The following is a 25,703-nucleotide window of genomic DNA, read 5'->3' on the forward strand; positions in this document are numbered from 1 at the left end:
CGAACAGCTAGCTAATATCGCCCTGGTTTACCGGAACACTTAGGGTTTCTTAGAATTGCTCTGTTGGTTAGCAGTAGTGGTTAGCGACTAATGCTAATGCTGCTGCATCCAGCCTTAGTAGTCTGAAAATCTGAAAATCTAAGCTTACTGTAAATTAACAGAAGTGCATTATTCGCTCAAATTAACAGTTTTTAGGTGAGAAATCTGTGTGCATTAATATCCAGCACTCGTTAAAAGCCTTAAAAGAAAATTTCAGCACAGAGACCTGTTAAATTTGAAGGGAAACATGGCAACACCCCTGTTCCTTACTAGTGTCGCATAATGAACCCTATAATCCAGTGCGCCTTATGTATGGAAATAGACCAGAAAAAAGACGATTATTGATAGTACAATTTATAATACAATAAAAATATGATACAGTGTGCTTCAGAAAAATTACCCATATTCTAAAGTTATCATTTGTTTTCAGCGCAGATATTACTGTAACTTTTGCAGAAATCAATAAAATTGTAATTTATTAATAAAGTTAATAGCTCTATCAGGCAGTAGACAGTCTTTATTTATAAACTCTTTTATTGTACATGTTGTAATCCTCCCTGTTCACTGAAGAGCCGGTTCCCCATACAGCAGTCTCCACTGCAGCCTGCTGGCTGATGCTGTGCATTACGTCCTGTAGACTCCTGCAGGATGTTCAGTATATTATAAACACTGCCATCACCCTGTAACACTTATAATTTTATATTCACAACTACATTGTTCTCTTTACCATCCTATCTTCTATTTTCTGAATATTAGTGTCTTAGATTTCATGACTTTAAAACTCTTTTAATTGTAATTGTCTTGTAATTGTTTTAACATTGTTCTCTATTATTATTTTATTCATTTTAACTGTTATATATGTTTTATTCACTTTCATTTAAATTTCTTATAACTTTATTAAACTTGTATTGAGTCTTAAATCTTTCTGTAAAGCACCTTACTGCATCCTGCCTTGCAGTGACTTAACAATCAACTGCAGTCAGCAAAAACTCTTACCATTAATCATAAAATTAAATAAAGCCCTCATACTAATTATTTAATTAATTCCTTATCAGACAGTATTTTATTTTAGGTACAGCAGATACAAAATAAAGATTGGCATCTGGGCTGATGTGCAATAAATAAAATATGCATGAATAATAAATAAACAATTGGGGAGATACAACAAGTGTTATCACACTTCAAACTGTGACTGTACCTGACTGTGCATGACTGTGTGTATAACTGTGTATAACTATGTATACCTGTGTATAACTGAGTATGACTGTACCTGACTGTGTGAATAACTGTGTATGACTGTACCTGACTGTGCATGAATGTGTGTATTACTGTTTATAACTATGTATACCTGTGTATAACTGAGTATGACTGTACCTGACTATGTGAATAACTGTGTATGATTGCATCTGACTGTTTGACTGTGTATGACTGTACCTGACTGTGCGTGACTGTGTGTATAACTGTGTATAACTGTGTATGACTGTAAAGTATTGTATGACTGATTGTGTGTGTACTGATGTGTGTTAGTGTGTATGTGTCCAGCCATTTTGCATTCGTCAAACCGCCTCCCGGCTACCGTCACCATGGCGACCCCGCACGTCATGCGGACGAGACGGTTGCCATGGTCTCCGTGACGTAAACCCCCTTGCGAACCGCCTCGGAGACCCCGCGCCGTGGTCGCCATGGAAACCGGCAGGAGGGCGGGCTTTATGAGGACGGTAGGCGTGGCCTGCTGTAAGCGGAAGTGTTAGCGCAGGCGGAAGTGGTGCAGCCCTGAACACCGTGAGCAGTAGCGGAACGGAGGGACGGCGCGGTTCTCCCGGTGCTTTAGAACAGAATCAGCGAGCAGCGGCGCTCTGAGCGAACCCAACCGTGAGTTTACCCTCTCCGTCGGGGCGCGGGGGCGGTGCGGGCCGCCGGGCTGAGCCCGCTAGCGGCGGGGGGCGGTGTGAAGCCGCGGAGGGTGGCTATTGTGCTGCGGCTCCGCGGTTCAGCAGCTCAGCCGCCGCTGTTGGGCGGGTGCTGCTGTTTAAACCCTGCGTATCCTGATTAACAGTGTATTAAATCTGTATTCGGGGATCTAAAACGCATTAATCATAATAAACCCATTTTTAAAAAATCTCTGCGTGCAAATTCAGGCTCGAAGGCCGTCACCTGGAGTGGCTAGGCTAAAGCTAAAGCGACCTTTGTCGTGGATTTAGGTGGATTTAGTGATTAAAACGAGTCAGACATGAATTGATTTTGTGGTTTTGGGTGTTTGGGGTTGATTGTACGCTTTCTGTGCTGATTTGCGGCGCGTATGTGTGCGGTAATGGCGTGTTAAAAAAGGTGGGAGTCAGTCAGAGAGGGAGGGCGTAGCTGCCTTGCTTAGCTTGTGTTAGCTTAGCATAGGTAGCTAACTGGCTAGCTTAGCATTGGAGCAGTCCGAAACACAATTCAGGTAAGTTAGGTTAGCTTTGCTACCTTAGCTAACCGTTAGCTAAGCTAGCTGCTGGGTGATTCAAGCTAGCGTTATGTTAAGTGTGCTAAGCTAACGCTTTTTCTGGTTTGTAGCTATGGTGTTGTAAGCTAACGTCAGCTAGCTAAGCTAACCCATAGCTAAGAGTTGTAGTTAGCTAACCTATGTTAGCAAGCTAGCCAACGCTAGCTTAGCTAGCTGTTATTTAGAGACGAGTGCGAGAAAATGCGCGACTCGGGTTTTCACAATTTATCCGCTCCACCTTAAATACCAATGCGGCCTAATGCAAGTGCTGCACCTTTTTTAAGATGGAACGGACAATTTTCTACAACGACTTGGGTTAAGATTTAATCACCGATGAACAGTGTAGCTAGGCTAACTTACATAGCTAGGATTAGTTAAACTAGCTATAAATGAAGCATATTCGCAATGCAGATAACACACAGGTTAGCTATCTAGCTAACAGTACATGCTTAATGTCAAATGTAATCAATATTTTTTGTTATTTAATGTTTTAATTGATCTCAGAGTAATTTCAGTGCATCGGAAAATGGCACATTGCTCAATCTCAACACCAGTGTTATAAGCACTAAAATATTCTTAAATAAATAAACAAATAAAGCAGTCAATGCAGTATGATTAACGTTTTACGAAATGTTAACGTTACATAGCTACAAAAGCTAGTTAAATATTCTACTGCCTTGTCCCACATTTCATTGTAGATATTTTTGAAGAAACGTGTGTCCTATTCTTATAACCCCAAATATAATCTGATCTAACGTTAGTTTAGCTAACTAACCTTCAATGTTAGAAGAAACCAAGATAGGCGTTTAATAGATATCTAACGTTAGCTAAATTAACGTCTATAGGCCCTTTCGCCTGTTCTCTCCTTTTATTTCACTCTCTCTCTCTTTCTCAATCCACTGCGGGATTTAGCGACATTTAACGCGTGCTAATTGATGATATATTGATATATCCTCTCGTGTTAGCGAACCTAGCGTTAGCAAGCTAAATCCTTCTGTATTAATTTATTATCAAGAAATAATTCAGTTTAATTCCGATGCGTCAGGCCCGGTGTTGTGCTGAGATGTGCTACCCTGTCAAACCGTGCTACTTTAGTGTGTATTTAAATCTAGAAATATAATTATTATATACATATTAAAAATGCTCAAATACTCGCTTAAAGTATCTTTTTTTTTTTTTGAAAGCTTAAATCAGTATATCAGGGTGCAATTTACTTTAAATTCGTTAAATTTTTCATAGGCCTATTACTACTTTTATTATGCTTCCATTTACACATTTGTAATACAAAAACAAATGATTACAGGACGCTCCGGTTGTTTAAAGCACACAATTAAAACAGAATTACTGTAAAAACACATGAAATTTTTAACTTAAACTTAAAAATGCTGATCCACGCATGCGCACTAGTGGAAGAAGCACATATCGACGGGTAGCACAACTCGGCAGCACACCGGCTCCGTGCTAACCCCGCTATGGTTATGCTGGATGCAGTGCGGGGCTGCTGCCTCTGTTCGCTGGGCCGCTGTTAGGTTGGGTAGATGTTGGTGTTTAATCTGTAATGATGGATAGATGGATGGATAAATAAATAGCGCTGGGTTAGGTGATAATAACAGTAGCAGGGCTGCTGCTGGTGGTGGTGGTGGTGGTGGATTCGGGCAGGCGACGCCCTGGGCGGTGTCTCAGATATGCAAACACCTCTCTAATAGTCAAATACCGGAGCAGCATTACATCACTGTCCGATCACCACCACTCCAGCTCTGCCTGCTGCTGTTTTAAAGCGCCAGCAGCCTTTTATATACAGTTAAATCAGATTAAATCAGATATACTGTCATATAACATAGTGCAGGTGTACAGGTGAGTGAAAAACATGGGTGCGAGTGTTTATTTAGCTCTGAAGCTACAGTGCATTTTGTGCATTGTGTAAATAAATAGTGTCAGTGGAGGACTAATTTGATTATTGTGAAGTAACATAGTTTTGGGATTTGAAAGCTAATCTAAAGTAGTGTGTTGTTTTTTATTTAGTTTTGGAGTAGGTCTGTGCCATATCATATCGTAAGCAATAATTTCACCAACAATTTTGAATCAAATCAGATTTATTGTCACAGATTTCGCTCTGATGTGTAAATGGTGGTCAGTGGTGGACTTATGAGTATTGATTTTTGTTTTTAGCACTGTTTACGCAATACCAGTTAAGACGCACCTTAAGTGTCTGTAGTCTGCATTTTAAATTCCGCGCACCAGTACTTTTAGTGTAATAATTCAATAACAGTATAATGTGTAAGGCATTTGCACTATTGTACAGAGCAAACTAAGCCTTTTCGGACATTAGAATGTGACATATAAAAGCTAATCTAGAAATATTTAGTAAAATAATTTAGTTGTTTTATTTAGTTTTGGAGTAGGGGTGCCCCAAATCGCAGGCAATAATATCGCCAACATTTTTGTAAAAATGCATTCTGCAGTTTTAAAACGTGAGCCAGCGATTTTTTTTATTTTTTTATTTATAGTTACGTCAGATCAGATTTATTTTCACATCAGAGTACAGATGTACAGGTGAGTGAAATACTTGTGAAGCTACATGGTGGACATATGAGTATTGTGAAGTTCTGATTTTAGTTATTATGTCATATAAAGTATTTAAATCATCGTTTTTTTTTTTGTTTTTGGCACTGTATTTACGCAGTACTAGTTAAAACACACCTTAAGTTTCTGTAATGCATTTAAAGTTCTGCGCACCAGTAGTTAGTGTTCAATTGCGCTCAGACATTAGAAAGTGAGCTATAAAAGCTAATCTAAAATGGTATTAGTGGTATTTTTTTTCTTTAGTTTTGGTGTGGGGCTGTGCTGTATCATACGCAATAATATCGGCAACACGTGTGAATGAAAGTGTTTGTTTAGCTCTGAAGCTACAATACATTATGTATTGTGTGTAAATGAGTAAAGTGCCAGTGGTGAACGTTTCTAAGTATTGTGACGCTACATTGTTTTTTTGTTTTGTTTTGTTTTTGGCACTGTGTTTATGCAGTACTAGTGAAGTACTACTAGGTGTCTGCAGTGCATTTGAAATGATACAGTTCAGTTCACGTGAAGTATTTAAGGTGGAGGTGTTGTTACTGTGTGGTCTCAGGAGAATACTGTGTGAGCTGCAGCTTACGGTTTACTGTCAGTTGCTAAAGAGAAGTGAAGGTGTTCATCTGCGTTTCGTTTGCTGGGGTTTTCTACAGTAGTGCGTGTGTGCGTGACGGATACACTTCCTTTCAAACTGTAGTGTGCGTGCAAGATACTGTAAATGGACTGTGAGCAAAATTACTTGAAAATGGGTTCAACCTGCCTTTTCAATAAGTACTGTACAGTAAAATGTTGATAAAGTATATCCTCAGTATTGCTTTAATTTGTTCTTTTCGTGGACCGTTTGGAATTAAATTGTGGTTGGTGGATTGAGATGTCGGTCAACTGTGGAGCTTCAAAATTGGCAATGGTAATAAGGAAAAGTATTCCACCTGCTCAACGGTAAAGCATGTTAATGTATAAAAAAGCTGGTTGATCACAGTGGTGTACTAGCTTATAATGTATTATTATTAAATAATGCATCATTATTTAAAGTCACAGAAAACTTACACTAAATGTGTTTTCTGTAGGAACATAATGTCAATGCATACCTTTTACCAGCAAGAACCTGAAGACAGTATACAGTACAACACTGCTATTGCCATGTCTATTGGTTTAATCATATATTTGATTAAACCACACACACAAACTATTCCAAGGGATATTTATTTATGTCTGATTTAGTCAGACTCTGATCTTATGGAGATAGAATGCTGGATTGTTAATGGCTTTGACATTCCGGCTAAAAATGAGATCTGTCTATTACTGCAGCAAGGTTACAAGATAGGTCTTTACACAAATTTGAGAGTCATACATTTAATCAGTTATTCAGGCTATTTAGATTTTATAGGACCTTGTAGATCTGAACGCATCTGCATAGCTGTGGTTAGATCTCCCATATTCATGTCATAGAGTATTTTATTTAATTTTATTTGTATATTAAATAAGAGCAGCCAGAGAATCGAGCCCTGGCAAACATAGTCCTTTATTTGGTTTCAGAGCCAATTTTCTTCTATTTCAACAATGCAGTTTATTCCTTACAAATATGAACTGAATTGTTTTAAGATTTCCAACCCAGTTCCAAAGTCTAGAATGCCAATGGCTAATACAGTAGTATAAAATTCATTTAGTCCCAGGCATTATGCCGATAAACTATGTTGTCATTTTAAGACCATTTAAATGTCACTGATTATAATGATGAACAGCATAAGGTAGAGACTCTAAAGGAAATGCTTGTGCTTGGTGAGTCGCCATGTCAGTCAACTGTGGAGCTTCAAAAGTGGCAACAGTAGTCAGGGAAACAGTTTAATTAATAATAGTTTGGGAATTATAGATTTTATGCTTGTAGGTTCTTCTAAGCCTAAACGGAACCAGTTTCAGAAGCTGGTTCTTGGCCAAAATACTGTTCACTGTTTAATCACGATTATGAAAATTATTGAGGCCCTGTCCATTTATCGTACAATAAATCGATAATGTAATTATTGTGGCAGGCCTATTTAGGTGTTTGTTCCCCTGAGCCTGTCAGTCTAACAGCACTGTGTTTTTTTCTCTCTGCAGATCCAACATGGACAAAAGTGACCTGGTGCAGAAGGCTAAACTAGCCGAGCAGGCAGAGCGCTATGATGACATGGCTGCCTCCATGAAAGCAGTCACAGAGGGCGGAGTCGAGCTGTCCAATGAAGAGCGCAACCTGCTGTCCGTGGCCTATAAGAACGTGGTCGGCGCCCGCCGCTCCTCCTGGCGCGTTATCTCCAGCATCGAGCAGAAGACAGAGGGCAACGAGAAGAAGCAGCAGATGGCGCGCGAGTACCGCGAAAAGATCGAGACCGAGCTACAGGACATCTGCAATGATGTGCTGGTAAGAAATACTGTGTCCTGAATGTTTAGCCTGACTGGAAGCGCAAGCATATTAATATTCTGTGTTTACAGCAGACAGCCACACTTCATCCACTGTGTAGTTAAAAACCTCATGTCATTTCCTTAGTAGTTTTATTTAAAAAAATAGTAGCCTGGAAAACCTTGATTTTATGACCCTGTTGATGATTTCTCTGGTCAGAATCAGTTGATGAGTTTTGTTTATTGCTTATCTTTTTCCTCCGTTTGGTTTGTTTTCACACAGGCACAAACCTAAACACACCTAAATGTGCCACAATAAACCATTCAAGCACAATGTCCTTTGATTGGTCAAAAAGAGATCTGGAAGAGGTCTGGCTAGAAGCAAGAAGAGTGGAGTAGACCTTTAACCCTGAACGCAGAAAATTAGCTTCTGAATTTCCAGTGCTTTCATTGGAATATCCACATAGACAGACTTAGTTAATATCTGTAGTAATTATGTGTAGTAAATCAGTTTAAACTGCACCTGAACAGCCGTCACAGTACTTTTCACTCCCACTCCTGTAATTTTAGTAATGTTTAAAATCTGTCTCTGGTAAAATATCAAAATGTTTGAATCATTGTGTATTAAGAAATGATTTCCCATACTTTTAATAGACTGGAAATAAAAAAAATAAAAAATAAAATCACCCGCACACACCAGCACTGTGTGGTGACGAGCCTGCTGAAATACACCTGATTCAGCTTACCTGTAGCTCGGCAGGTTTAGTGCTGGTTCATACCTGCTGTGGACACGTCATTGCAGCTCAAATGGCCATGGAGATTAAAACACTGCATCAAATGTTTAAATTCACTTAATTAATAAGAGTTTCTCATACATTTTAAGGACATTTTGATATAAAGATTTTGAAATAAAATCTCTGCATTGACACTGGTGGTGTTTTGAGTCTCTGCATCCCAGAATAAATGTCCTATTCCTTGTTTGGTGCCTCTCTTTTAAGCACTTAGAAAAACGTGATATTTATCTGTCTATTGTGATGATGATTTTTGTGGAGACTAATAACATACCATTTAATATTATTATAAATGTGAAATGCTTCTTCTGATGTCCTTCATTTCTCTCCATCCTCTCAGGGCCTTCTGGAGAAGTACCTCATACCCAACGCTAGCCAGGCAGAGAGCAAAGTCTTCTACCTGAAAATGAAAGGAGACTACTACAGATACTTATCTGAGGTGGCATCTGGAGAATCAAAGAGAAGTGAGCAGATTTCTCACACATAACGTTATATAACAAGTCTTCTATAACAAGACTTCTGACCAAATCAATTTGGTCAAAATATACAGTAGACATTGTGTATATATAAAATCTCTCTAAATCCAATATTTTACATCCGGTGTATAAGTTATCAGCAATAAATGCATTGAACGGCATTTTTAATTCTGATCTGGGTCATTTCAATATGTGGTATTAAAGCCTGATACGCATCCGATTCACGAAAAAGTGACTTTCTGAAAGACCAGATCGGAACCGGAGGAAAAAGACTGCGAGGACAATAGAAAGTGAGCATGAGTAGACAGGAAAATAAACAGCAGCAGCAAACCAGTGGTTAAAAAAATAAGATGACTGCTCAAATATTTGGATTGATATGTTTCTTACAGTAGTATTAGAAGAAGGCATGTGATGCAGCCACACAGCGTTCTTAATAAGTTGCCTAAACAGCCTAAACTCATTGTTGGCTCTTGAGATTCTGATAAGGATTTAAAGTGAAACTTAACGTGAAGCACTGCTCTGTTGTGCGTACATGCCACTTACAAAGCTCCGACTGTTCAGACAGATTTCAAATATGGGTCACATTTTAAAAGGATTTTACAAACAGACTGAAATTATTTTCAGTTTTGGTCCGAAAATCTGATTAGAGCATCTTTTACCTGATGTGTGAACATAGCTTGAGAGGTTGCAGTGGTTTGATGGTCGTTAGCATTCAGGATCCTTGTAAACTAAGCAAATGCCCTTTGTTTAAAAGTGATAATGATGAATTAAATCACAATTCTGTTTTATTCACTTGTTTTCCCCCTCAGCCACGGTGGATAACTCTCAGAAGGCTTACCAGGATGCGTTTGAGATTAGCAAGAAGGAGATGCAGCCCACACACCCCATCAGGCTGGGTCTAGCTCTCAACTTCTCCGTTTTCTACTACGAAATCCTGAACACCCCAGAGCAGGCCTGCAGTTTGGCTAAGACAGTGAGTACAAGCAACAATACTACTGACCTCTGTAAGATTAGAGCATATTACAGATAACAGAAAGGAAATGTCCATCATTGACTGAGCTAGAAGCTAAAAGCTAAGGACTGTCTGATGCTCTTCTCTCTGCAGGCTTTTGATGAGGCCATCGCTGAGCTCGACACTTTGAATGAGGACTCGTACAAAGACAGCACTCTGATCATGCAGCTACTAAGGGACAACCTCACTGTGAGTATCTACACTTTATTCACACTCATCAGCGCTTCACTGCAGGAGGGCGTTTAAGGAAATTTACATTAAAAGTGCTTGAGGGTTACAAAAAAGTCTTACAAAACTAATATAACTCACCTTTACTAGAGAAATATCTGAGCTGTCTGTAATAAAGGGGGGAATTCTGATTTTTGGTTCATTATTAGACCATAAAGGGGTTCCTAATGGCAGTTAAAGAGCACTGGGGAAATTGGGGGAAATTTTTGCTTAGAGAGTAGATTTCTAACATTTTAATTTTTCCCCTTTTTTATTTTTTAATTTAAATTAATTTATTTAAAAAAAAAAAATCCCATTTTACAAGGGCTGGGTATCGAAATTCAACACCAAAAAGGCACTGACTGAAATGTGTTGCTATTACAGAGTAATAAAAAAAATCTGGTGCCACCAGCATAAAAAAATAATATATATATATATATATATATATATATATATATATATATATATATATATATATATATATATATATATATTATTATTATTTTTTTAGTCATTGACACCACTTATATAAATATAATTCATTTCCTCCTATCTAATGCCTCTTAAAAACTGAAATGCATCCAGTAATATGCTTAGTGAATATTTTGTATTTTTAAGCAGTTAAACTAATGCTGTTTTTGTTCTTAATAAAGCACCAAAAACATTTTCACGAACATTTTTTGCACAAGATCCAATAATGAGATTGAGTCTCTCATGATGACAGTATGAGAATGAGATATTACTCATGTCGGCTGTTAAATAAATACGTTGTGTGGGGAAATCTACCTTTTTTTAGGCTATATCGCCCAACACGATTTAACTCTACTGCTTTAAATATCTGTGATATTACAAGTGTCTGTGCTGAAAGCTCTCATCTCTCTCTGTCTCTCTGTTCCTGTAGCTGTGGACATCAGAAAACCAGGGTGATGAAGGGGACGCCGGCGAGGGGGAGAACTAAAAGGCGCTGCACTTCACTGTTAAAATCCACCCACACTCTTTATCTTACACATACAGCCCATAGTACCCTGCTCCATCCACTTCACCATAAACCCCCTTTCTGTATGACGAGCAGCGAGAATTGTACCTGACCTGCAGTCCTCCTTTACCCCTCTGAGATCAAGCGCTCAGTCGCCCGGCGGCCCAGAGATTCGGAATCGAGTGTGTTGTGTCCGTCCGTCTGTCTGTGTGTGTGGGTGTGTTTGGGGCGGGGCAGGATGGGATGGGGCGGGGCGGGGAAGAAAAGTGAATAGTAGTGAGATCATCATTCTTTTTGTCCCTTCCTCTTCCCCTTTAATATTCTTCTTTATTTTTTTTTAAAGGTAATTAATTGTTGTCCATCAGGTTATGCATTATAGCGCCACCTTTCTCTCTCTCTTTCTCTCTCCTTTCCTCTCCTCTTCTTCTCTTCTTCTTCTCCTGTAGTGTTACTGGCCACCGCCGGTTTTATTCTAAAGGTTATTAAACTGTCCATTTAATTTAACAAACACTGTGATGCTTATTTTTCCCTCACCGTGTGAACGGACGACTCCACGCCAGTGCAATTCTGTTGCGATCTCATACAGAAAGGAAGGAAACAGGCTGTATTGTGACACTGACTAACATTATTACTGCATTACTGTTGTTGCCGTGTAATGTTTGCCATTTATTTTTTATTAATTCTTTTTGCATGAGTCTAAAACAGTGAAATAAAAAGGGACCCTAGGTTTTGTCATTCCACTTCTACTCGATTCTAACCAAGAGCTAAAAAACATTCCATCAGTGTGTTAAAAAAAGAAAAGGGGTGAGATCGTACGTAGATCCGGCTGGAGGGATTTCCAGGATTTCCCGGGATCTCCCAGAATTCCCGGCGCGCTGTCAGTCATTAACGGTGCTGTTTAACATCAGTATAAAATAAAACAATAAAAAAAAAACGTAATAACTGATCTTAATTATTCCCCCTCTTCGTCTAGATTCTGTCCCGTTTTCCTTTCCGTATCTCACTGTTAATAGTTTAACGACTGTAAAATGACTGTAAACTTAAGGTAAATAGAATTGTATCGAATTGAACTGTAAAAACACAGTAATTTAAAACCGTTGCGCTAATGGTTGTAGGTTATTTTAATCTTAATCTTAATTCTTAATTCATCTTTTCTCCGATAACAATTCACAACCGATCAACGCCAACTATCACACCACCACGACCCTTCCCTGATCTATATCTATCCAGCTGATCAATAAATAATCCATAAATCAATGATATAAAAATCCCCTGTGATTGAGGGACTGGAATCAATAAAAATCATTTGTGGTGATTCTCTTCTGCAGATTTGGTGTAGATTTGGATTTTAGTGGAGGATTAGGAAAATATTAAGCAGTCAATCGATAAAACTCGTTTTCAAGGTTGAAATCAGACCGGATTTGGCTCGTCTCAGATTCAACTCAGGCTAGTCTCAGACTTGACTCTGACTCAAACTTGTCTCCGACTCGTGTAGGACTTGTTTTGTGTTCAGGCTCATTTCTGCTTAGATTTGACTCAAGCTCGTCTCAGACTCGACTCTGACTCGGGCTCGTCTAAAATTCACCTCTGGTTCAGATTGACTCGGGCTCGTCTCGGACACGGCTTGGGCCTGTCTCAGGGTCTGGCTCGTCTCCGAATCCGTCTCATCTCAGACTTGACTCTGGCTTGAGCTCGTCTCAAATTCGCCTCTGGTTCAGATTGACTCTGGCTCGTCTCAGACTCAACTCGAGCTCGTTTCAAACTCTCCTCTGGTTCAGAGTCTGGCTCTGTTGGGGCTCAACTCTGGACTCGTCTAGGACTCGCGTTCAGGCTCGTCTCAGACTTTGGTTCAATTCAAGCTCGTCTCGTATTCAGCTCGTTTCTGACGGTGAGAGAATTCTGAAAGGGGATTGGCTGAGCGTTTCTCATTCAGTGTCACAATACTTCGTCACATCACCATAACATTCCACATAGGTGTAGAACTCATCTGTCTCCAGCTGAAGACACTCTGTTCATGCACTGAAGAATAAAAAACACTTATCTCCCCTTAGCTGAACAAACGGCAGTTATTCTACGCTTGAGAAAAAACTACAGTAGTGAATGTGGAGCCGAGCCTGTCTGTATATCTGGTATCTCCGATTGCTTTGTTTTTACTGACCAGTATTCTGCCTACAGTTAGCTTCTGTGACGGTTTTATCGCTTAGCGCGCACGTGGTTGTGAAAATTTAGACTAGCTTAAATGAAGAAAAAAAATAAATAGAAAAAGACAAAAAAAAAATCCTACTACAACCTGGTTATTGACGTAATACTAGATTTGTGTATGTCTTTTAAACAGTTCTAGTTTCACCTTACATGTTATATTCAGGAAAAGTGTAAAAGACAATTTAAGTGAAATAAAAGTTTTATCAGTTCCAAATTTCCCTGTATTCTTTTTGAGCGTCGTGTTTGGGTTGCATGAATTTTTAAAAACTCTATTTGAACTCTGAACATAAATTATTTTAGTAACTATCCACATCTACCAGTGAACTTTTACATGCATATACATTTTCCTACATAGTAAATGAACAGTAAAGTGATCTATCAGATTATGAAGGAACACATAAGGAATCATGCAGTAACTTAAAAACAGTGTTAAACAAACCAAAATACTCTTATTCTGTGCAACAGAGGACACTCTTTGCTCTTTCTTACTTTCCAGGTGCCGTCCTGATGAGTGCCAGTTCCATCAGTATAATTAGTAATAATTTTTGATGGTCTTTGTGGTGACTGCACTCGAGGATACTTTCAAAGTTCTTGAAATTTTTATTTTTTGAATAGCTGACCTTCATTTTTTCTTGCTTCTCATAATCTGGATTCGAACATTACTCAAATAGAACTGTTATTCACTGTATACCTGTAACTCTACCTCTTCACTACTTTACTTTAACTGATGCTCTCAAACTTTACATTAAGAGACAAGAAATTCAAGTAATTAACTCTTGATGAGTTCAGCACAGCTGTTAACTGAAAGCCTGAATTCCAGGTGACTCTACCTCATAAAACTGACTGAGAAAATCTGAGAGATGTGTAAAATAAATAATGTAAAAAGTGAAACTAAACTTAATCTACAGTACATTTAAAAATAATTAAACACTAAATTAAAGGTGTGTTCCAACTGTTTACTTATATAAATGATGGTAAAATTGGTGGCAAATCTGAATAACCACATTTTCACATTGTCTTTAGCATCCATGTCAGTCATTGGGCAATGAGTTCATTACCATTTGGGATAATACAGTGTATTTCTCAAATCAGTATCCTATATACCTACATACTTCACTTATAAAGCTATAAAATAATCACATAATGCAGGAGTTTAAAAGCTTTTTCTTTATTGTAGTTGTCGAACGTTAACATGTAGAAGAGGGGCAGTTCCAGAATGATTAGAATAAACACCAACGTTTCTTACAAAATCACTTATAACGACTGGAGCTGACGTTTGGTTCAATCCATTGCTTTCTGTACAAAACCAAAACATCTGCATTTACTCATCCTGTAGTTACGTAGTTATTATAACATCATCATCAGCAGTGAACATCTTTCCTTTGTATGAGTAAATTCTGCTTTTACTTGCACACACACACACAACTAAAACGATAAGTTCTGAAGTTTTCTGAGTTTGTAGTTTATCAATGAGGCACAGATACTTTACGGATAAGTTAACTGTAAGCAAGAACAACCTCTTAAACAAAGTAAACAACGTTTTTTAGTCACTTTACCCTGATAAAAGTAAAACACAGCAGTGCAGTTTTATTTCTTATTGAAGGACAGTACATTAATTGCTTAAATTGCATAACAAACCCTTACTTTAGCTACTATTAGAGAACCGAGACAGTGCAGATATCCGAGGACTGACCAGACCAAGATCAATCAATCAATACAACACAATAAAGAAAAGTCCAGATTTTACTTTGCATTCCTTGATGATCAATGAACTACAAATCAATCAAAGCAGGTGCAGATTAACTTTTGCTACTTTTGTTTCCAGGATTAAAATGCAGTAAATGAATGAGGACGGATGGGAAATATGTAAAAGTGAGGAAACTGATGATATTTGGCTGATGGTATTATAAGAGATATTATACGCCTGCTTAACTAAACAAAATCAATTAACCAATCAATCGATCAATCCATCATCTCCGTGAAACACAAGCGTGCGGTGCTGAAGGTCTGATGGGGTGACGCAGTTCTAAAAGGCAGGTTTTAATAGAGGCACTGGAGGGACTGCATTCCTCATGTCTGTGGGATCCTCAGAATAAAGATCAGGTTATTTCATCTTCTGGACTTCCTGCAGGAGCTTCTGCGCCGCTGTGTTCTTTGGCTCGATCTTCAGCAAGCTGTTGAGATCCTGCACACAGGCTTTCTTATCCTGAGAAAAGATTTCAGATCATTTATTATCAGAAGAACAGTGGATCCATCGTTCTCTAGATCTAGATCAGTACAGTAGTTTTGAAATCTAGTTTTGTTTCTCAGTCCTACAGTCCTGTTCACATGTTCACTTCCTGCCTCCACACACCTGATCAAACTCTTCACTGAACTGAATCAGAAGTTCTGATGATGCAGGTACATCTCAGAAAAATTAAATATCATTAAAAAGTTGATGTGATCTATTTTAAAGGAGAACTCCAGTGTAAAATTGATTTGTAAAACATGATAAAAAGTTCAAACCTTTGTTGAATAGCTCACCTCCGCTCTCCTGCAGCTTTCTGAGATTCAGTAATTTTGTGCTTTTTGCCCAGAACTCTGTACAACGGGTGTTTGTGGCATAATTTACCCTGATAAATCACTTTTTACACCGTTATCCAGCTCAAAGTAGCTCTTCCACACCTCCTTACTAGAATCCAGAGAGCCCTGATATTTAAAATGAGGCATTGATAACTTAAAAAGTGCAGAAGAAGCTCATTAGAAAACACTGATTACATCTTATAATACTACTAGCTTCAGCTCCGAGCGCCGCCTTTACTATATATATATATATATGGTTTTTAATAAGCTTCTTCTGCACTTTTTAAGTTATTAATGCCTCGTTTTAAATGTCAGGGCTCTCCGGATTCTAGCAAGAAGGTGTGGAGCTACTTTGAGCTGGATAACGGTGTAAAAAGTGATTTATTGGGCCAAAATGTGTGAGTGCTGGGCAAAAAGTACTAAATTACTGCATCTCAGAAAGCTGCAGGAGAGCGGAGGACATGTCTCCCAATTAAACCTCACTGATCATCAGTAAATTTTACATTTCATTTACAGGAAATGAAGGGATCAGAGTCTGGAGGAAGAGTGGAGAGACACACAGTCCAAACTGCTCCAGGTCTAGTGTGAAGTTTCCACCAATCAGTGATGGTTTGGAGAGTCACGTAATGACAGTAGATGATATAATACTTACTTTCAGCTCTTTATAAGCCTGTGCGCGCCTGTACAGAGCTTTAATATTAACAGAGTCGAGTCTCAGAGCCTCTTCACAGTCCCGCACAGCGTCCCGGTACAGCTTTAGAGACAGGTAGCACAGAGCCCTGTGTGTACAGACAACATTACAATTCACGATCAATCCAATTAGCAATTATATATTTATCCAAAAGAACAAAATATTGATTTTTGAACAGTCAGGAGATTAAAGTGAAAGATAACCTGTTTGTATATGTTGTGACTTCTGTCGGGTCCTGACTGAGAGACTGTGTGTATTTCTCAATGGCCTTCTTGTGCTCTCCTTTCTTCACCAAAGAATTACCTTCCTCCTTCAGAATTCTGGCCTTTTTAACATCTCCATCCTCTGAGAGAAGATTAATAAACTGACCTCACATCATAAAACAATCAACATCATACAAACAGTATTTACGCATTAGTACTTAATCTATTAAACCTTAAACCTGTATTAGTGGTTAACATATATATCAAATATAATTATAAACTTATGTTTTTACATTAAATATTCTCAGGGTTCTCACATTAAACGCAGTTGTCAGTTTTGTTTTTAAATTTCAATAAATAAATAAAAATATATGAATTATTAGACTCATTCTGCAACTAATTATTTCTGTCCATCCCTAATTCATCTTTAAAGAGGAGCTGAAATTAGCTTTTATTAACTTTAGTTAACTTTAGACGTACCTCAAGTGATTTTTAGGCTTGTTATGAAGAAAATGGCATTGAAACTACACATTAAACTATGGTTTAAAGGGTTTTAAAGCAGCTCTAGAATCAGGACACCCCACTCCTAATGTACACATGCAAAACAGAGGGGTGAAATGGGACTGGGCCTAAACCTAACTGTCTTCACAGATAAGAAATTCCTGGAGCAAGTGACCATAAAGTGTGCACACAGAAGTTTATTAAGAATAAAAGAAGTTCCTACTTTTACTGCTTTGTTTGCTGTTCTCCACTACGCCATTCTGCTGTGCTGTGGGGGTTGTGGGGGTTGTGGGACTCGTAGCCTGCAGTAGTTTCTCCTTCACTGCGAGAGGAACCGTGGGGATCGGAGGAAGCTTCTCTCGCCAGGAAGGACCGTCCATGTCTGTCAGAGCCTTGGACATTCTTTATTTATAAAGAAAAAACAAATGTCACAAAGCAGCTTTACAGAGATACAGGTCCAAACAGCACATTATACACTCTATAATATATGTACCTACCTGTTGGTTCCATCGTGAGCTGCAGGTAAGTTGCAGTCTATCTGTAACACGGTTTTATAATCCACGTAAGCTTGTCTGTATCTCTCCACGGCCTCATAAGCTGCAGCACGACGAAGCAAAGATTTAATCCCAAACGGGACGAGATCCAGAGACCTGTAACATAAAAAATACAGAACCTGATCGGGTTAATCAACTTCCAACAAGCTACAACATTACATTACATTAAATAAAGGTGTCTAAAGAACTTCTAACTTCTAATTTTCACACAATTAAATCTGTATTTTATACATACAGGTGTTGGAGAATGAAAGTGAAACAGCTGGTTTTAGAGCACAATAATTGATTGTGGTGACGGACAGTTCTGGTGGAAACAGGAGAGTTGAGGTGCACATTGAATTCTGCGTGATTTGATCAGTCGTGGTTTTATGTTTTTTGGATACAATCCGGGTTAGCACCCGAACATCCCTTTCAGACAGCTTCCTCTTACAGCGTCCACAGTTAATCCTGTTGGATGTGGTTGGTTCTTCTTGGTGGTATGCTGACATTACCCTGGATACCGTGGCTCTTGATGCATCACAAAGACTTGCTGTCTTGGTCACAGATGCTCCAGCAAGACGTGCACCAACAATTTGTCCTCTTTTGAACTCTGGTATGTCCCCCATAATGTTGTGTGCATTGTAATATTTAGAGCAGAACTGTGCTCTTACCCTGCTAATTGAACCTTCACACTCTGCTCTTACTGGTGCAATGTGCAATTAATGAAGATTGAACACCAGGCTGCTCCAATTTACACATGAACCCTAAAATCCCACTAAAATGATGACAGGTGTTTCAGTTTCATTCTCCAACACCTGTATATATATATATATATATATATATATAATAAAGAAGATTATGTATTTTATTCTGAGGTATTTATTCACCATGTTTTGTAAAGCGACAAAATATCATGTGCAGTTAAATTTGGGGAGCTAGAGGTACATTCAATGAAAAACAGGTAAATATATACTTACACTGTGCAGTCCTTAATGCATTCATTGCAATTTCCATCCTTTAAATAACTGGCAGCTCGATTAGAATATAAAATACCCAGATCCTCCGGTTTCTTCTGACCTGCACACAGAATCCACACAGGAGAGGTTAAAGCTCAGTCATCACTCATCCACTCAAAAAATAAGCTTAACCCCTAAACAGAGCGGCTATTTTGTGCCTGAAATAATATATGTAATATATAGATTTCTGTTCAACCATTACAAAAAAAAAAAAAAAACACTCAAACTCTTTTCATAGAGCTGAATGTTTGTGACGGAATTGTTTATTAGAATTACATTTTTAGCAAGAAACACAAAGAAAATCATTACATTTATGAACAAATGCTGTTTTTTGTTTTATTAATTGTCTGGTCTCAGCAGACCATTTACTAGTTTTTACTACAGCTAAACAGGAAAAAGTGAAAAAATAAACTGTTGTGTAATAAAATAATAATCATTAGAAAGAAAGGAATAAAAATAATGATAATTAAACAATCTTTCAGATAAAAAAATATATACCTACCATCAATTCATTTATTCACCAATATTAAATTGCCTTATTTCCCCGTGGATTTCACTGTATACTGTATAAATCACTTTACACTGAGCTCTGTTTAATTCCAGATGATTTTACACGTTTCAGAAATGGAACTCAGGTGTAAGTCTGGGTTTGCTGCAAAACTATCTAAGTGAGGTAACTGGAGTCAGCAGGTAAACTGAGCTTCAGTGTTTGTAGGTGATATGAGCCCAGGTGTAATTTCTGACTGTAATACTGACCCAGAACAAGTTAACACATTACTGTAGTCTATAACTCAGTGCATGTTAATATGGTGGTTTTCTAATAGGACTATTATAGTTCAGATTAGTCAATTAATCCGTCATCTCTGCATCTCTGTAACAGTCACCCTGCTGTCCAGTCTCTACCTTAATAACGTAACATTAAATTAAAATGATGTCCTATAAAATATATGTAGAAAACATAAGCTTTCTACCTTAATATATTTATTGTAACATTACTACATTTAATCACAATAGACAACCATGCAGCTATTGCTATTATAACGGTGCTGGTTGACGCTGTGAAGGAGCTCCAGCAGCTCATTTACGGGAACAGCAATGTTATTTTATTTACTATTCTGTTTATTGTTGATGTAAAAGTTGGGTTTGTGCTGCTGTGTGTTCATGTGTGTGTAATAAGTGGGGGTGTACGCTCGGCTCGGCACAGCGCCTGTGTTACCGAGATAGCGATGAACGTCTGACTGTTGGCGTCTGTCTAGGTTGTATTCAGTCAGTGGAGCTCCTGTGTTTTCTGTTACCAAGATAAACAAGATAAAACTCCAGAAATGTACCTGAACACACCTCATTTCCAGAACACCACGCCCATCAGTGATTTCTTCTTAAATAAAATTTTCAATGTCCTAAATATATTTGTTTTATCTTTTGTTTCATATTTCAACAAGTTGCTCCCTTTCTACCAGAGGAGTCCAGTCTTCAACAAAGGTGTGGCTGCGATAGTAAGATGGTAAACTTCATATCTCAGCTAATCTACTGTTTAAACTGAGTAAATAAATAGTGTGAAAACATGCAGCAGCCATGTCAATATTCCACACCCTTCATACCTCTGATCCAGAGGGAATTACACTTTACTAATAGCGTCCAAATGTGTTACAGAATACATTTTTGACGTTTACACGAAGGGGAGTCCGATTCAGACAGAGAGAAAAAATTCAGCACAACACCTCGAAGCAAAGTAACTTGCTGGACTAATATGTAAATTAATATGAATAATTGCCCATGTTTTTTTCTTCAAATGAAGCAACAGAAGCAGGCAATTATAAATTCAATATTTTTAATAAACCTCACTGTAAACCATAGTTCTATAAATCCATATTCCGTCATTTTTAGCTTCCCTTTTTTTGTTGTTGAAAAGCTTATGTTCTGTGTTTGTGAGGCTCGTACGCATGTGACATAGCAGCCTGCTGTTCCCTGATTGGCTGGACGCAGTGCAGGGGACGGATTCATTTGAATAAAGATGAGCTATTCTGAACTTTTTTTGTCAAAGCTCGTGGCTGCATTCAATGTAATGCAACGCAACGCATCCCAGCATGCATCATAGCATGCTGTGGCTCTCTCCACTGAAATGAATAAGATGCATCGAGGCTTAAGTGATAGTGGACAAGTACCATTAGTGCAGACTTTGCAACCACTTAGAAACGATATAACAAAACCATAGCAACATCTTAGCAACCACCAAACAACAACTTACAAACAACATAGCATCCAACACGGAACCCATAGCAACACCTTACCAACCACCGAGCAACCAACACAGAAACCATAGCAACACATTAGCAACCACATAGAAACAACATAGAAACCACAACGGAAAACATAGTAAAATGATGGAAAAATGAGTGGGTTTGGGTTCAGACAAAAGATGCTACAGTATGTATGTACAGATGGATGGATGGATGGATGGATGGATGGATGTTTTAGTAAAGTCTTATGTATAAATTCTGGACATCCAGTAGCATATATATATACATAGATATACATAGTACACAAAAGAATGATAAAATATAATGATACACATAAAAATACAATAAAAGTAAAGTACAAAAGTAGAGTATTTTAGTGTGTGTGTAAGTAGTGTAGTGTAAGTGTGGAGGTAGTGCAGATAAACAGTAAAACAACAATTAACACCAGTTACTGTGCATATTAAGAAAATGACTTATGTCAGCCATACAGAAAGTGAAAGTACGCAGTTATATAACTACTAACGATGTAAATAGTGGACGATAAATAAACTAGTAGTGCAGAATAGGAAGAAAATATTATAATAGGGCACCTCGGACTATCTTCTGAACTGTGTAAAAGAACCAGATTTAAATAACTGGAAATAAAAAACTGAAATGTTTATAGTGTGTCATATTAATCTTTTTTGAATGTTAAACCCAAAAAGTTTAATTTTACAGCAGAAATAAATGGATTAACCTCACTGTTACAGTACTTTTAGAGGGGACTGTAGCTAAATATTTATTGTCAGGCTCCTGAAACGAAGGCTAGGCTAAACTAAGCTAAGCTAAGTAAATCTAGTTATCTATAACTGAGTAACTGTAGTATATTAAATGTATTTACCTGATTTCTCCAGCGCGCTGATGGCCTGACTGTACAGCGACACAGCCTCTCCGTACTGCCCGGCCTTAAAGCACTCATTCCCGGCCTGTTTCAGCTCAGCCCAGGACTGAGAGCGCCGCTTCTGGGGCATTTTACCTGTTTATTTCACTAATAAACACATAAACACACATAAACACAAACATATAAACATCAGGGTTAGCTCTGCGGCTAAAGCTAACTGAAGCTAACTGTATAACTGCAGGTCTGTGAAGCTTTTAGCTACAGAAACAGCCCTAAACACACATATACTGCAGCGTTTCTTACCTTTAAATGTCCTGGAAGGAAATAAAGAGAGGTTTATTAAAAGTTAAACCCTGTAAAGCGAGTTTTATCACTAAACACCCGGAGTTTAAGCGGCTTCCTTCCAGAAAATGCTAGAAAAGCAGCCGGTTAGCTGTTAGCTCGCTCTGAAACCGGTACAGCACGCTGCCGCTAACACCGGCTCCGGAGCTGTGGAGGCGGGCTCGATCCCAAATCACTCCCTACTCCCTATTTCCTGCTCCCTACTCCCTACAGAGTGCACTGTGATCTGTGATACGGAGCACCTTAGGTGACATCATGTTTAAAAAATTTAATAAAATAAAAATAATGCGTGGCCACAACTTATTAAGGAATGGAAATGAGATACTAATGAGTGGGAACATGATAATTAAGCCGCGTGAATGAGATAATTAAGGTGTGGTCACAACTTATTAAGGCATAGGAGTGAGATAATTAAGGTGTGTGAATTATAAAATGATAAATGTAATAAATAAATATAATAAATGGATAAAGGTGTGAGAAATAGGTGACATCATGTCGTGGGAGTGAGATCCTATGGGGTTTCCACGACTTATTAAGCTGTGGGAACAAGATCCTAACGCAACAACTTATTAAGGCATGTAAATAAGGTCATAACGCTTGGATACAACTTATTAAGGTATGGGAACAAGATCGTAATGCATGGCCATGACTTCTTTAGGTGTGGGAACAAGATTCTACTGCGTGACCATGACTTATTAAGGTGTGGGGACAAGATGCAAAATCATTCGAATCTGCCAGTTGTTCTTTAAATTGTGTGTATATGTCACACAACGTTCAATGGACTGAAACGCATAACAAAACATAAAACAAATGCTTTTTACATTGATTTATATAGAAATATTTTAGTAATTTTACACTGTTACTTAGATTTGTGTAACTTGTACCTAACTTGTAACTAATAATTCTACTCTACTAGTAATAAATTGTGTTTCCACACACTGTAAAGCTATTATTGTCTTTATTTTTATTTATCCATTATTCTGCTATTATTCCATGCTCAGTGCTTATATAAATAAATATATATTTTGCATATTTAGCGAGGTTCCCTATGTAGGGAGCAGGGAGCGGTTGGGGACGGAGCCGGGTGTCAGATATCAGTTTCGTTTCTGAGCAGCACAGATAGAGTTACTGCTGCTATTTACAGAGCTGAGGGGAGGCAGGTGCAATCCAGCTCAGCTCAGGATTCCCCTTTAATTCAACAGTTTATTATAGAGTTTTATTATAAAGACAATAAACAGTAATAAAAAATGATGCTGCTGCTGAGGGGGGTGATACATCTAATTCTTCAGCAGAATATACTGAAATCATACTCTCCCAGATCAATCACTTTTATTTTCACTTTTATTTTTTTATTTTCACTTTTATTTTTCTGTCATGCATGTCACATGGCCCTGGAAACTCCCTACTCTCTAGTGCACTGTGTGCTGTTAGGTGGAGCACCTAAGGTGACATCATGTAAAAAAATAAAATAATGCATGGCCATGACTTATTAAGCAGTGGGAATGATATCCTAACATATGGCCACAACTTATTAAGGCATGAGAACAAGACACTAATGCGTGGCCAAAACTTATTAAGGTGTGGAAACATGATCCTAATGTGTCTCCACAAGACACAGGAACGAGATCCTAAGGTGTTGCCATGAAATCATACTCACCCAGCTCAATCATTTTTTATTTTCACTTTTATTTTTATGTCATGCATGTCACAGAGAAAAATATCACACCATAGCTTTAAGAGCTCATTGATTACCCTAAAAACAGCTTACCAACATTTTATCACAGGAGTTTAACTTCTGACTGATCTCAGCTCTTCCTTATTATCATAAATATTAAATAAATGAAACAATGTAAAATAAGCATATTTATTAGGCCTACTTAAACTAGTGAACTAATGAGTCCCCCCTAAACATTTTTTAAGATGTCTGTTCTACCCATTAAAAAAAATATTGCGTTAAAAGTTGACATCTTCCCCTCTTTTTTGTTATTCAGTGTGAAAGAAAGTAATTATTAGGTCGATTTAAAAACAGACATGCAGTCACAAATAAGATGAATAAAAAATAATCATTTCCATATTGTGTATTATTATGGGGTTATTGATAGTGTGGTATTAAAATTGAAATATTAGTGTTGTAATAAAGGTTTATTTGTGTGGATAAGTTTCAGAGACAGTCAGTGTAGTAAATTAAACACTAGAGGGAAGAGTGTAACACAGCACACATTATATATATATATATATATATATAATATATATATATAATGTGTGATGTTAGGTACAGATATAGAGCAGGTTTTAGTTGTGGACTGTAGGAGAATCAAACAATAATATTTATCCACCACAAGAGGGCAGCAGATTCACACCTTATACACAAACCCCACTCATTCTGTCTGTCTGTCTGTCTGTCTTCCTGTCTGTCGTTCCACCTGACTAACTTTACATATGCTTGTATATGTCTGTATTTCTTCCTAAATAACTTTGCATCTACCTGTTTTTTCTGTCTGTCTTACTGTCATTTTACTGGACTGTCACCCTGTCTATCATCCTTCAAATCTGTCTGTCTTTCAGTAGCCTGTTTCTCCACCTGTCTGTTTCTCTGCCTTTCTGTCTAACTGCTGCTGATTAACTTAAATACATTAGGTGCTGCAACAATTCATTATTATTGTCAATTCCTTAATCCCTCTGTGATGAGGAGCTGAAATGAACTTTTATCAATTTAATATTTTTAATGTTCCATTCCGCCTTAAATTCTAAAACTTCTGCTGTCTGTTGCACTATTTAAGGTGGAATGTTAGGTGGAGAGTTAGCTAGCTACCTAACTATTGAGATGAACTATTCATGATTTGTTATGCTTATTATAGAGAATATGGCCATAAAACATAAAAAATACACATTAAACTCTGGTCATATATAGTCACATTTATGGTTTTCTTTGGTTACTTTTGCTGCACCATCTTACCAGTGATTCTAAAAGCTGCTGGTTGAAGTTGTGCCTCTCTCTCACCACCCTTCGCGCTGTAAGAGCTTCTCTCAAACTGTAGAAATCAGAAATCAGACGCTCTCGCGCTGCACCGTGCGAGCGGTTAATGACTCCCCCTCGCTGCTGCTTTCACTAAGAGTTTTAGAAGGTGTGGGCCGGGGGGGGGGGAGGACAGAGATTTTTCTTGGTAATAGAAGTGTCGGGGGCAAAGCGAGGGATGCGTGGAGGAGGAGAGGATGCCGGCGACTCGGCGGGAGCGGAGAGGAAAGCGTCGAACCCCCTGCTGACTCTGGGGAAATGGAATTCTCAGCGCCCGTCAGGCGTCCGTACGATCCATCACCTCTAAACTGCTCTCACTGCGGCCGCAAGAGGAGAATACACACAGCTGATAGGACGAGCTGCAGGCAAAGGACCAATCACACATCAGCACATTAGCTCCTGAGTGGCAGGACCTCAGTGCATTTACAGATCGACTCTCTATATAAATACCTGCTGTTCCATTTAAGGAATGTTTTGACAATAAATCAGCCCACAGAATATCTCACTAGCCCTATTTGTGGCCAATCAAACAACAGACGTCTGTCTGTCTGACTGTCTGCCTCCAAGTGTTTCTAAGGGTATCCCAATCGAGG

General features: G+C 38.2%; 2 protein-coding genes across 2 annotated transcripts; one reads left to right on the top strand and one right to left on the bottom strand.

Moving 5' to 3' along the window:
* Nucleotides 1-1,752: 1,752 nt before the first annotated feature.
* ywhaba (tyrosine 3-monooxygenase/tryptophan 5-monooxygenase activation protein, beta polypeptide a) lies at nucleotides 1,753-13,343 on the top strand. The gene is made up of 6 exons (XM_049479931.1): nucleotides 1,753-1,911; nucleotides 7,187-7,487; nucleotides 8,597-8,720; nucleotides 9,542-9,705; nucleotides 9,838-9,933; nucleotides 10,853-13,343. Exons 2-6 carry the CDS (start codon nucleotides 7,194-7,196, stop codon nucleotides 10,907-10,909), a joined length of 735 nt encoding a protein of 244 aa, XP_049335888.1. The 5' UTR covers nucleotides 1,753-1,911; nucleotides 7,187-7,193; the 3' UTR covers nucleotides 10,910-13,343.
* Nucleotides 13,344-14,281: 938 nt separating this feature from the next.
* tomm34 (translocase of outer mitochondrial membrane 34) lies at nucleotides 14,282-22,238 on the bottom strand. Its single transcript, XM_007258492.4, has 8 exons — nucleotides 22,056-22,238; nucleotides 21,753-21,899; nucleotides 18,597-18,696; nucleotides 17,584-17,736; nucleotides 17,310-17,488; nucleotides 16,586-16,727; nucleotides 16,344-16,470; nucleotides 14,282-15,335 (listed from the first exon to the last, which is right to left on the bottom strand). Exons 2-8 carry the CDS (start codon nucleotides 21,880-21,882, stop codon nucleotides 15,234-15,236), a joined length of 933 nt encoding a protein of 310 aa, XP_007258554.1. The 5' UTR covers nucleotides 21,883-21,899; nucleotides 22,056-22,238; the 3' UTR covers nucleotides 14,282-15,233.
* Nucleotides 22,239-25,703: the final 3,465 nt, after the last annotated feature.

The sequence above is a fragment of the Astyanax mexicanus genome, chromosome 5 (assembly GCF_023375975.1).
Source record: "Astyanax mexicanus isolate ESR-SI-001 chromosome 5, AstMex3_surface, whole genome shotgun sequence".
NCBI classification, from domain to species: domain Eukaryota; kingdom Metazoa; phylum Chordata; class Actinopteri; order Characiformes; family Acestrorhamphidae; genus Astyanax; species Astyanax mexicanus.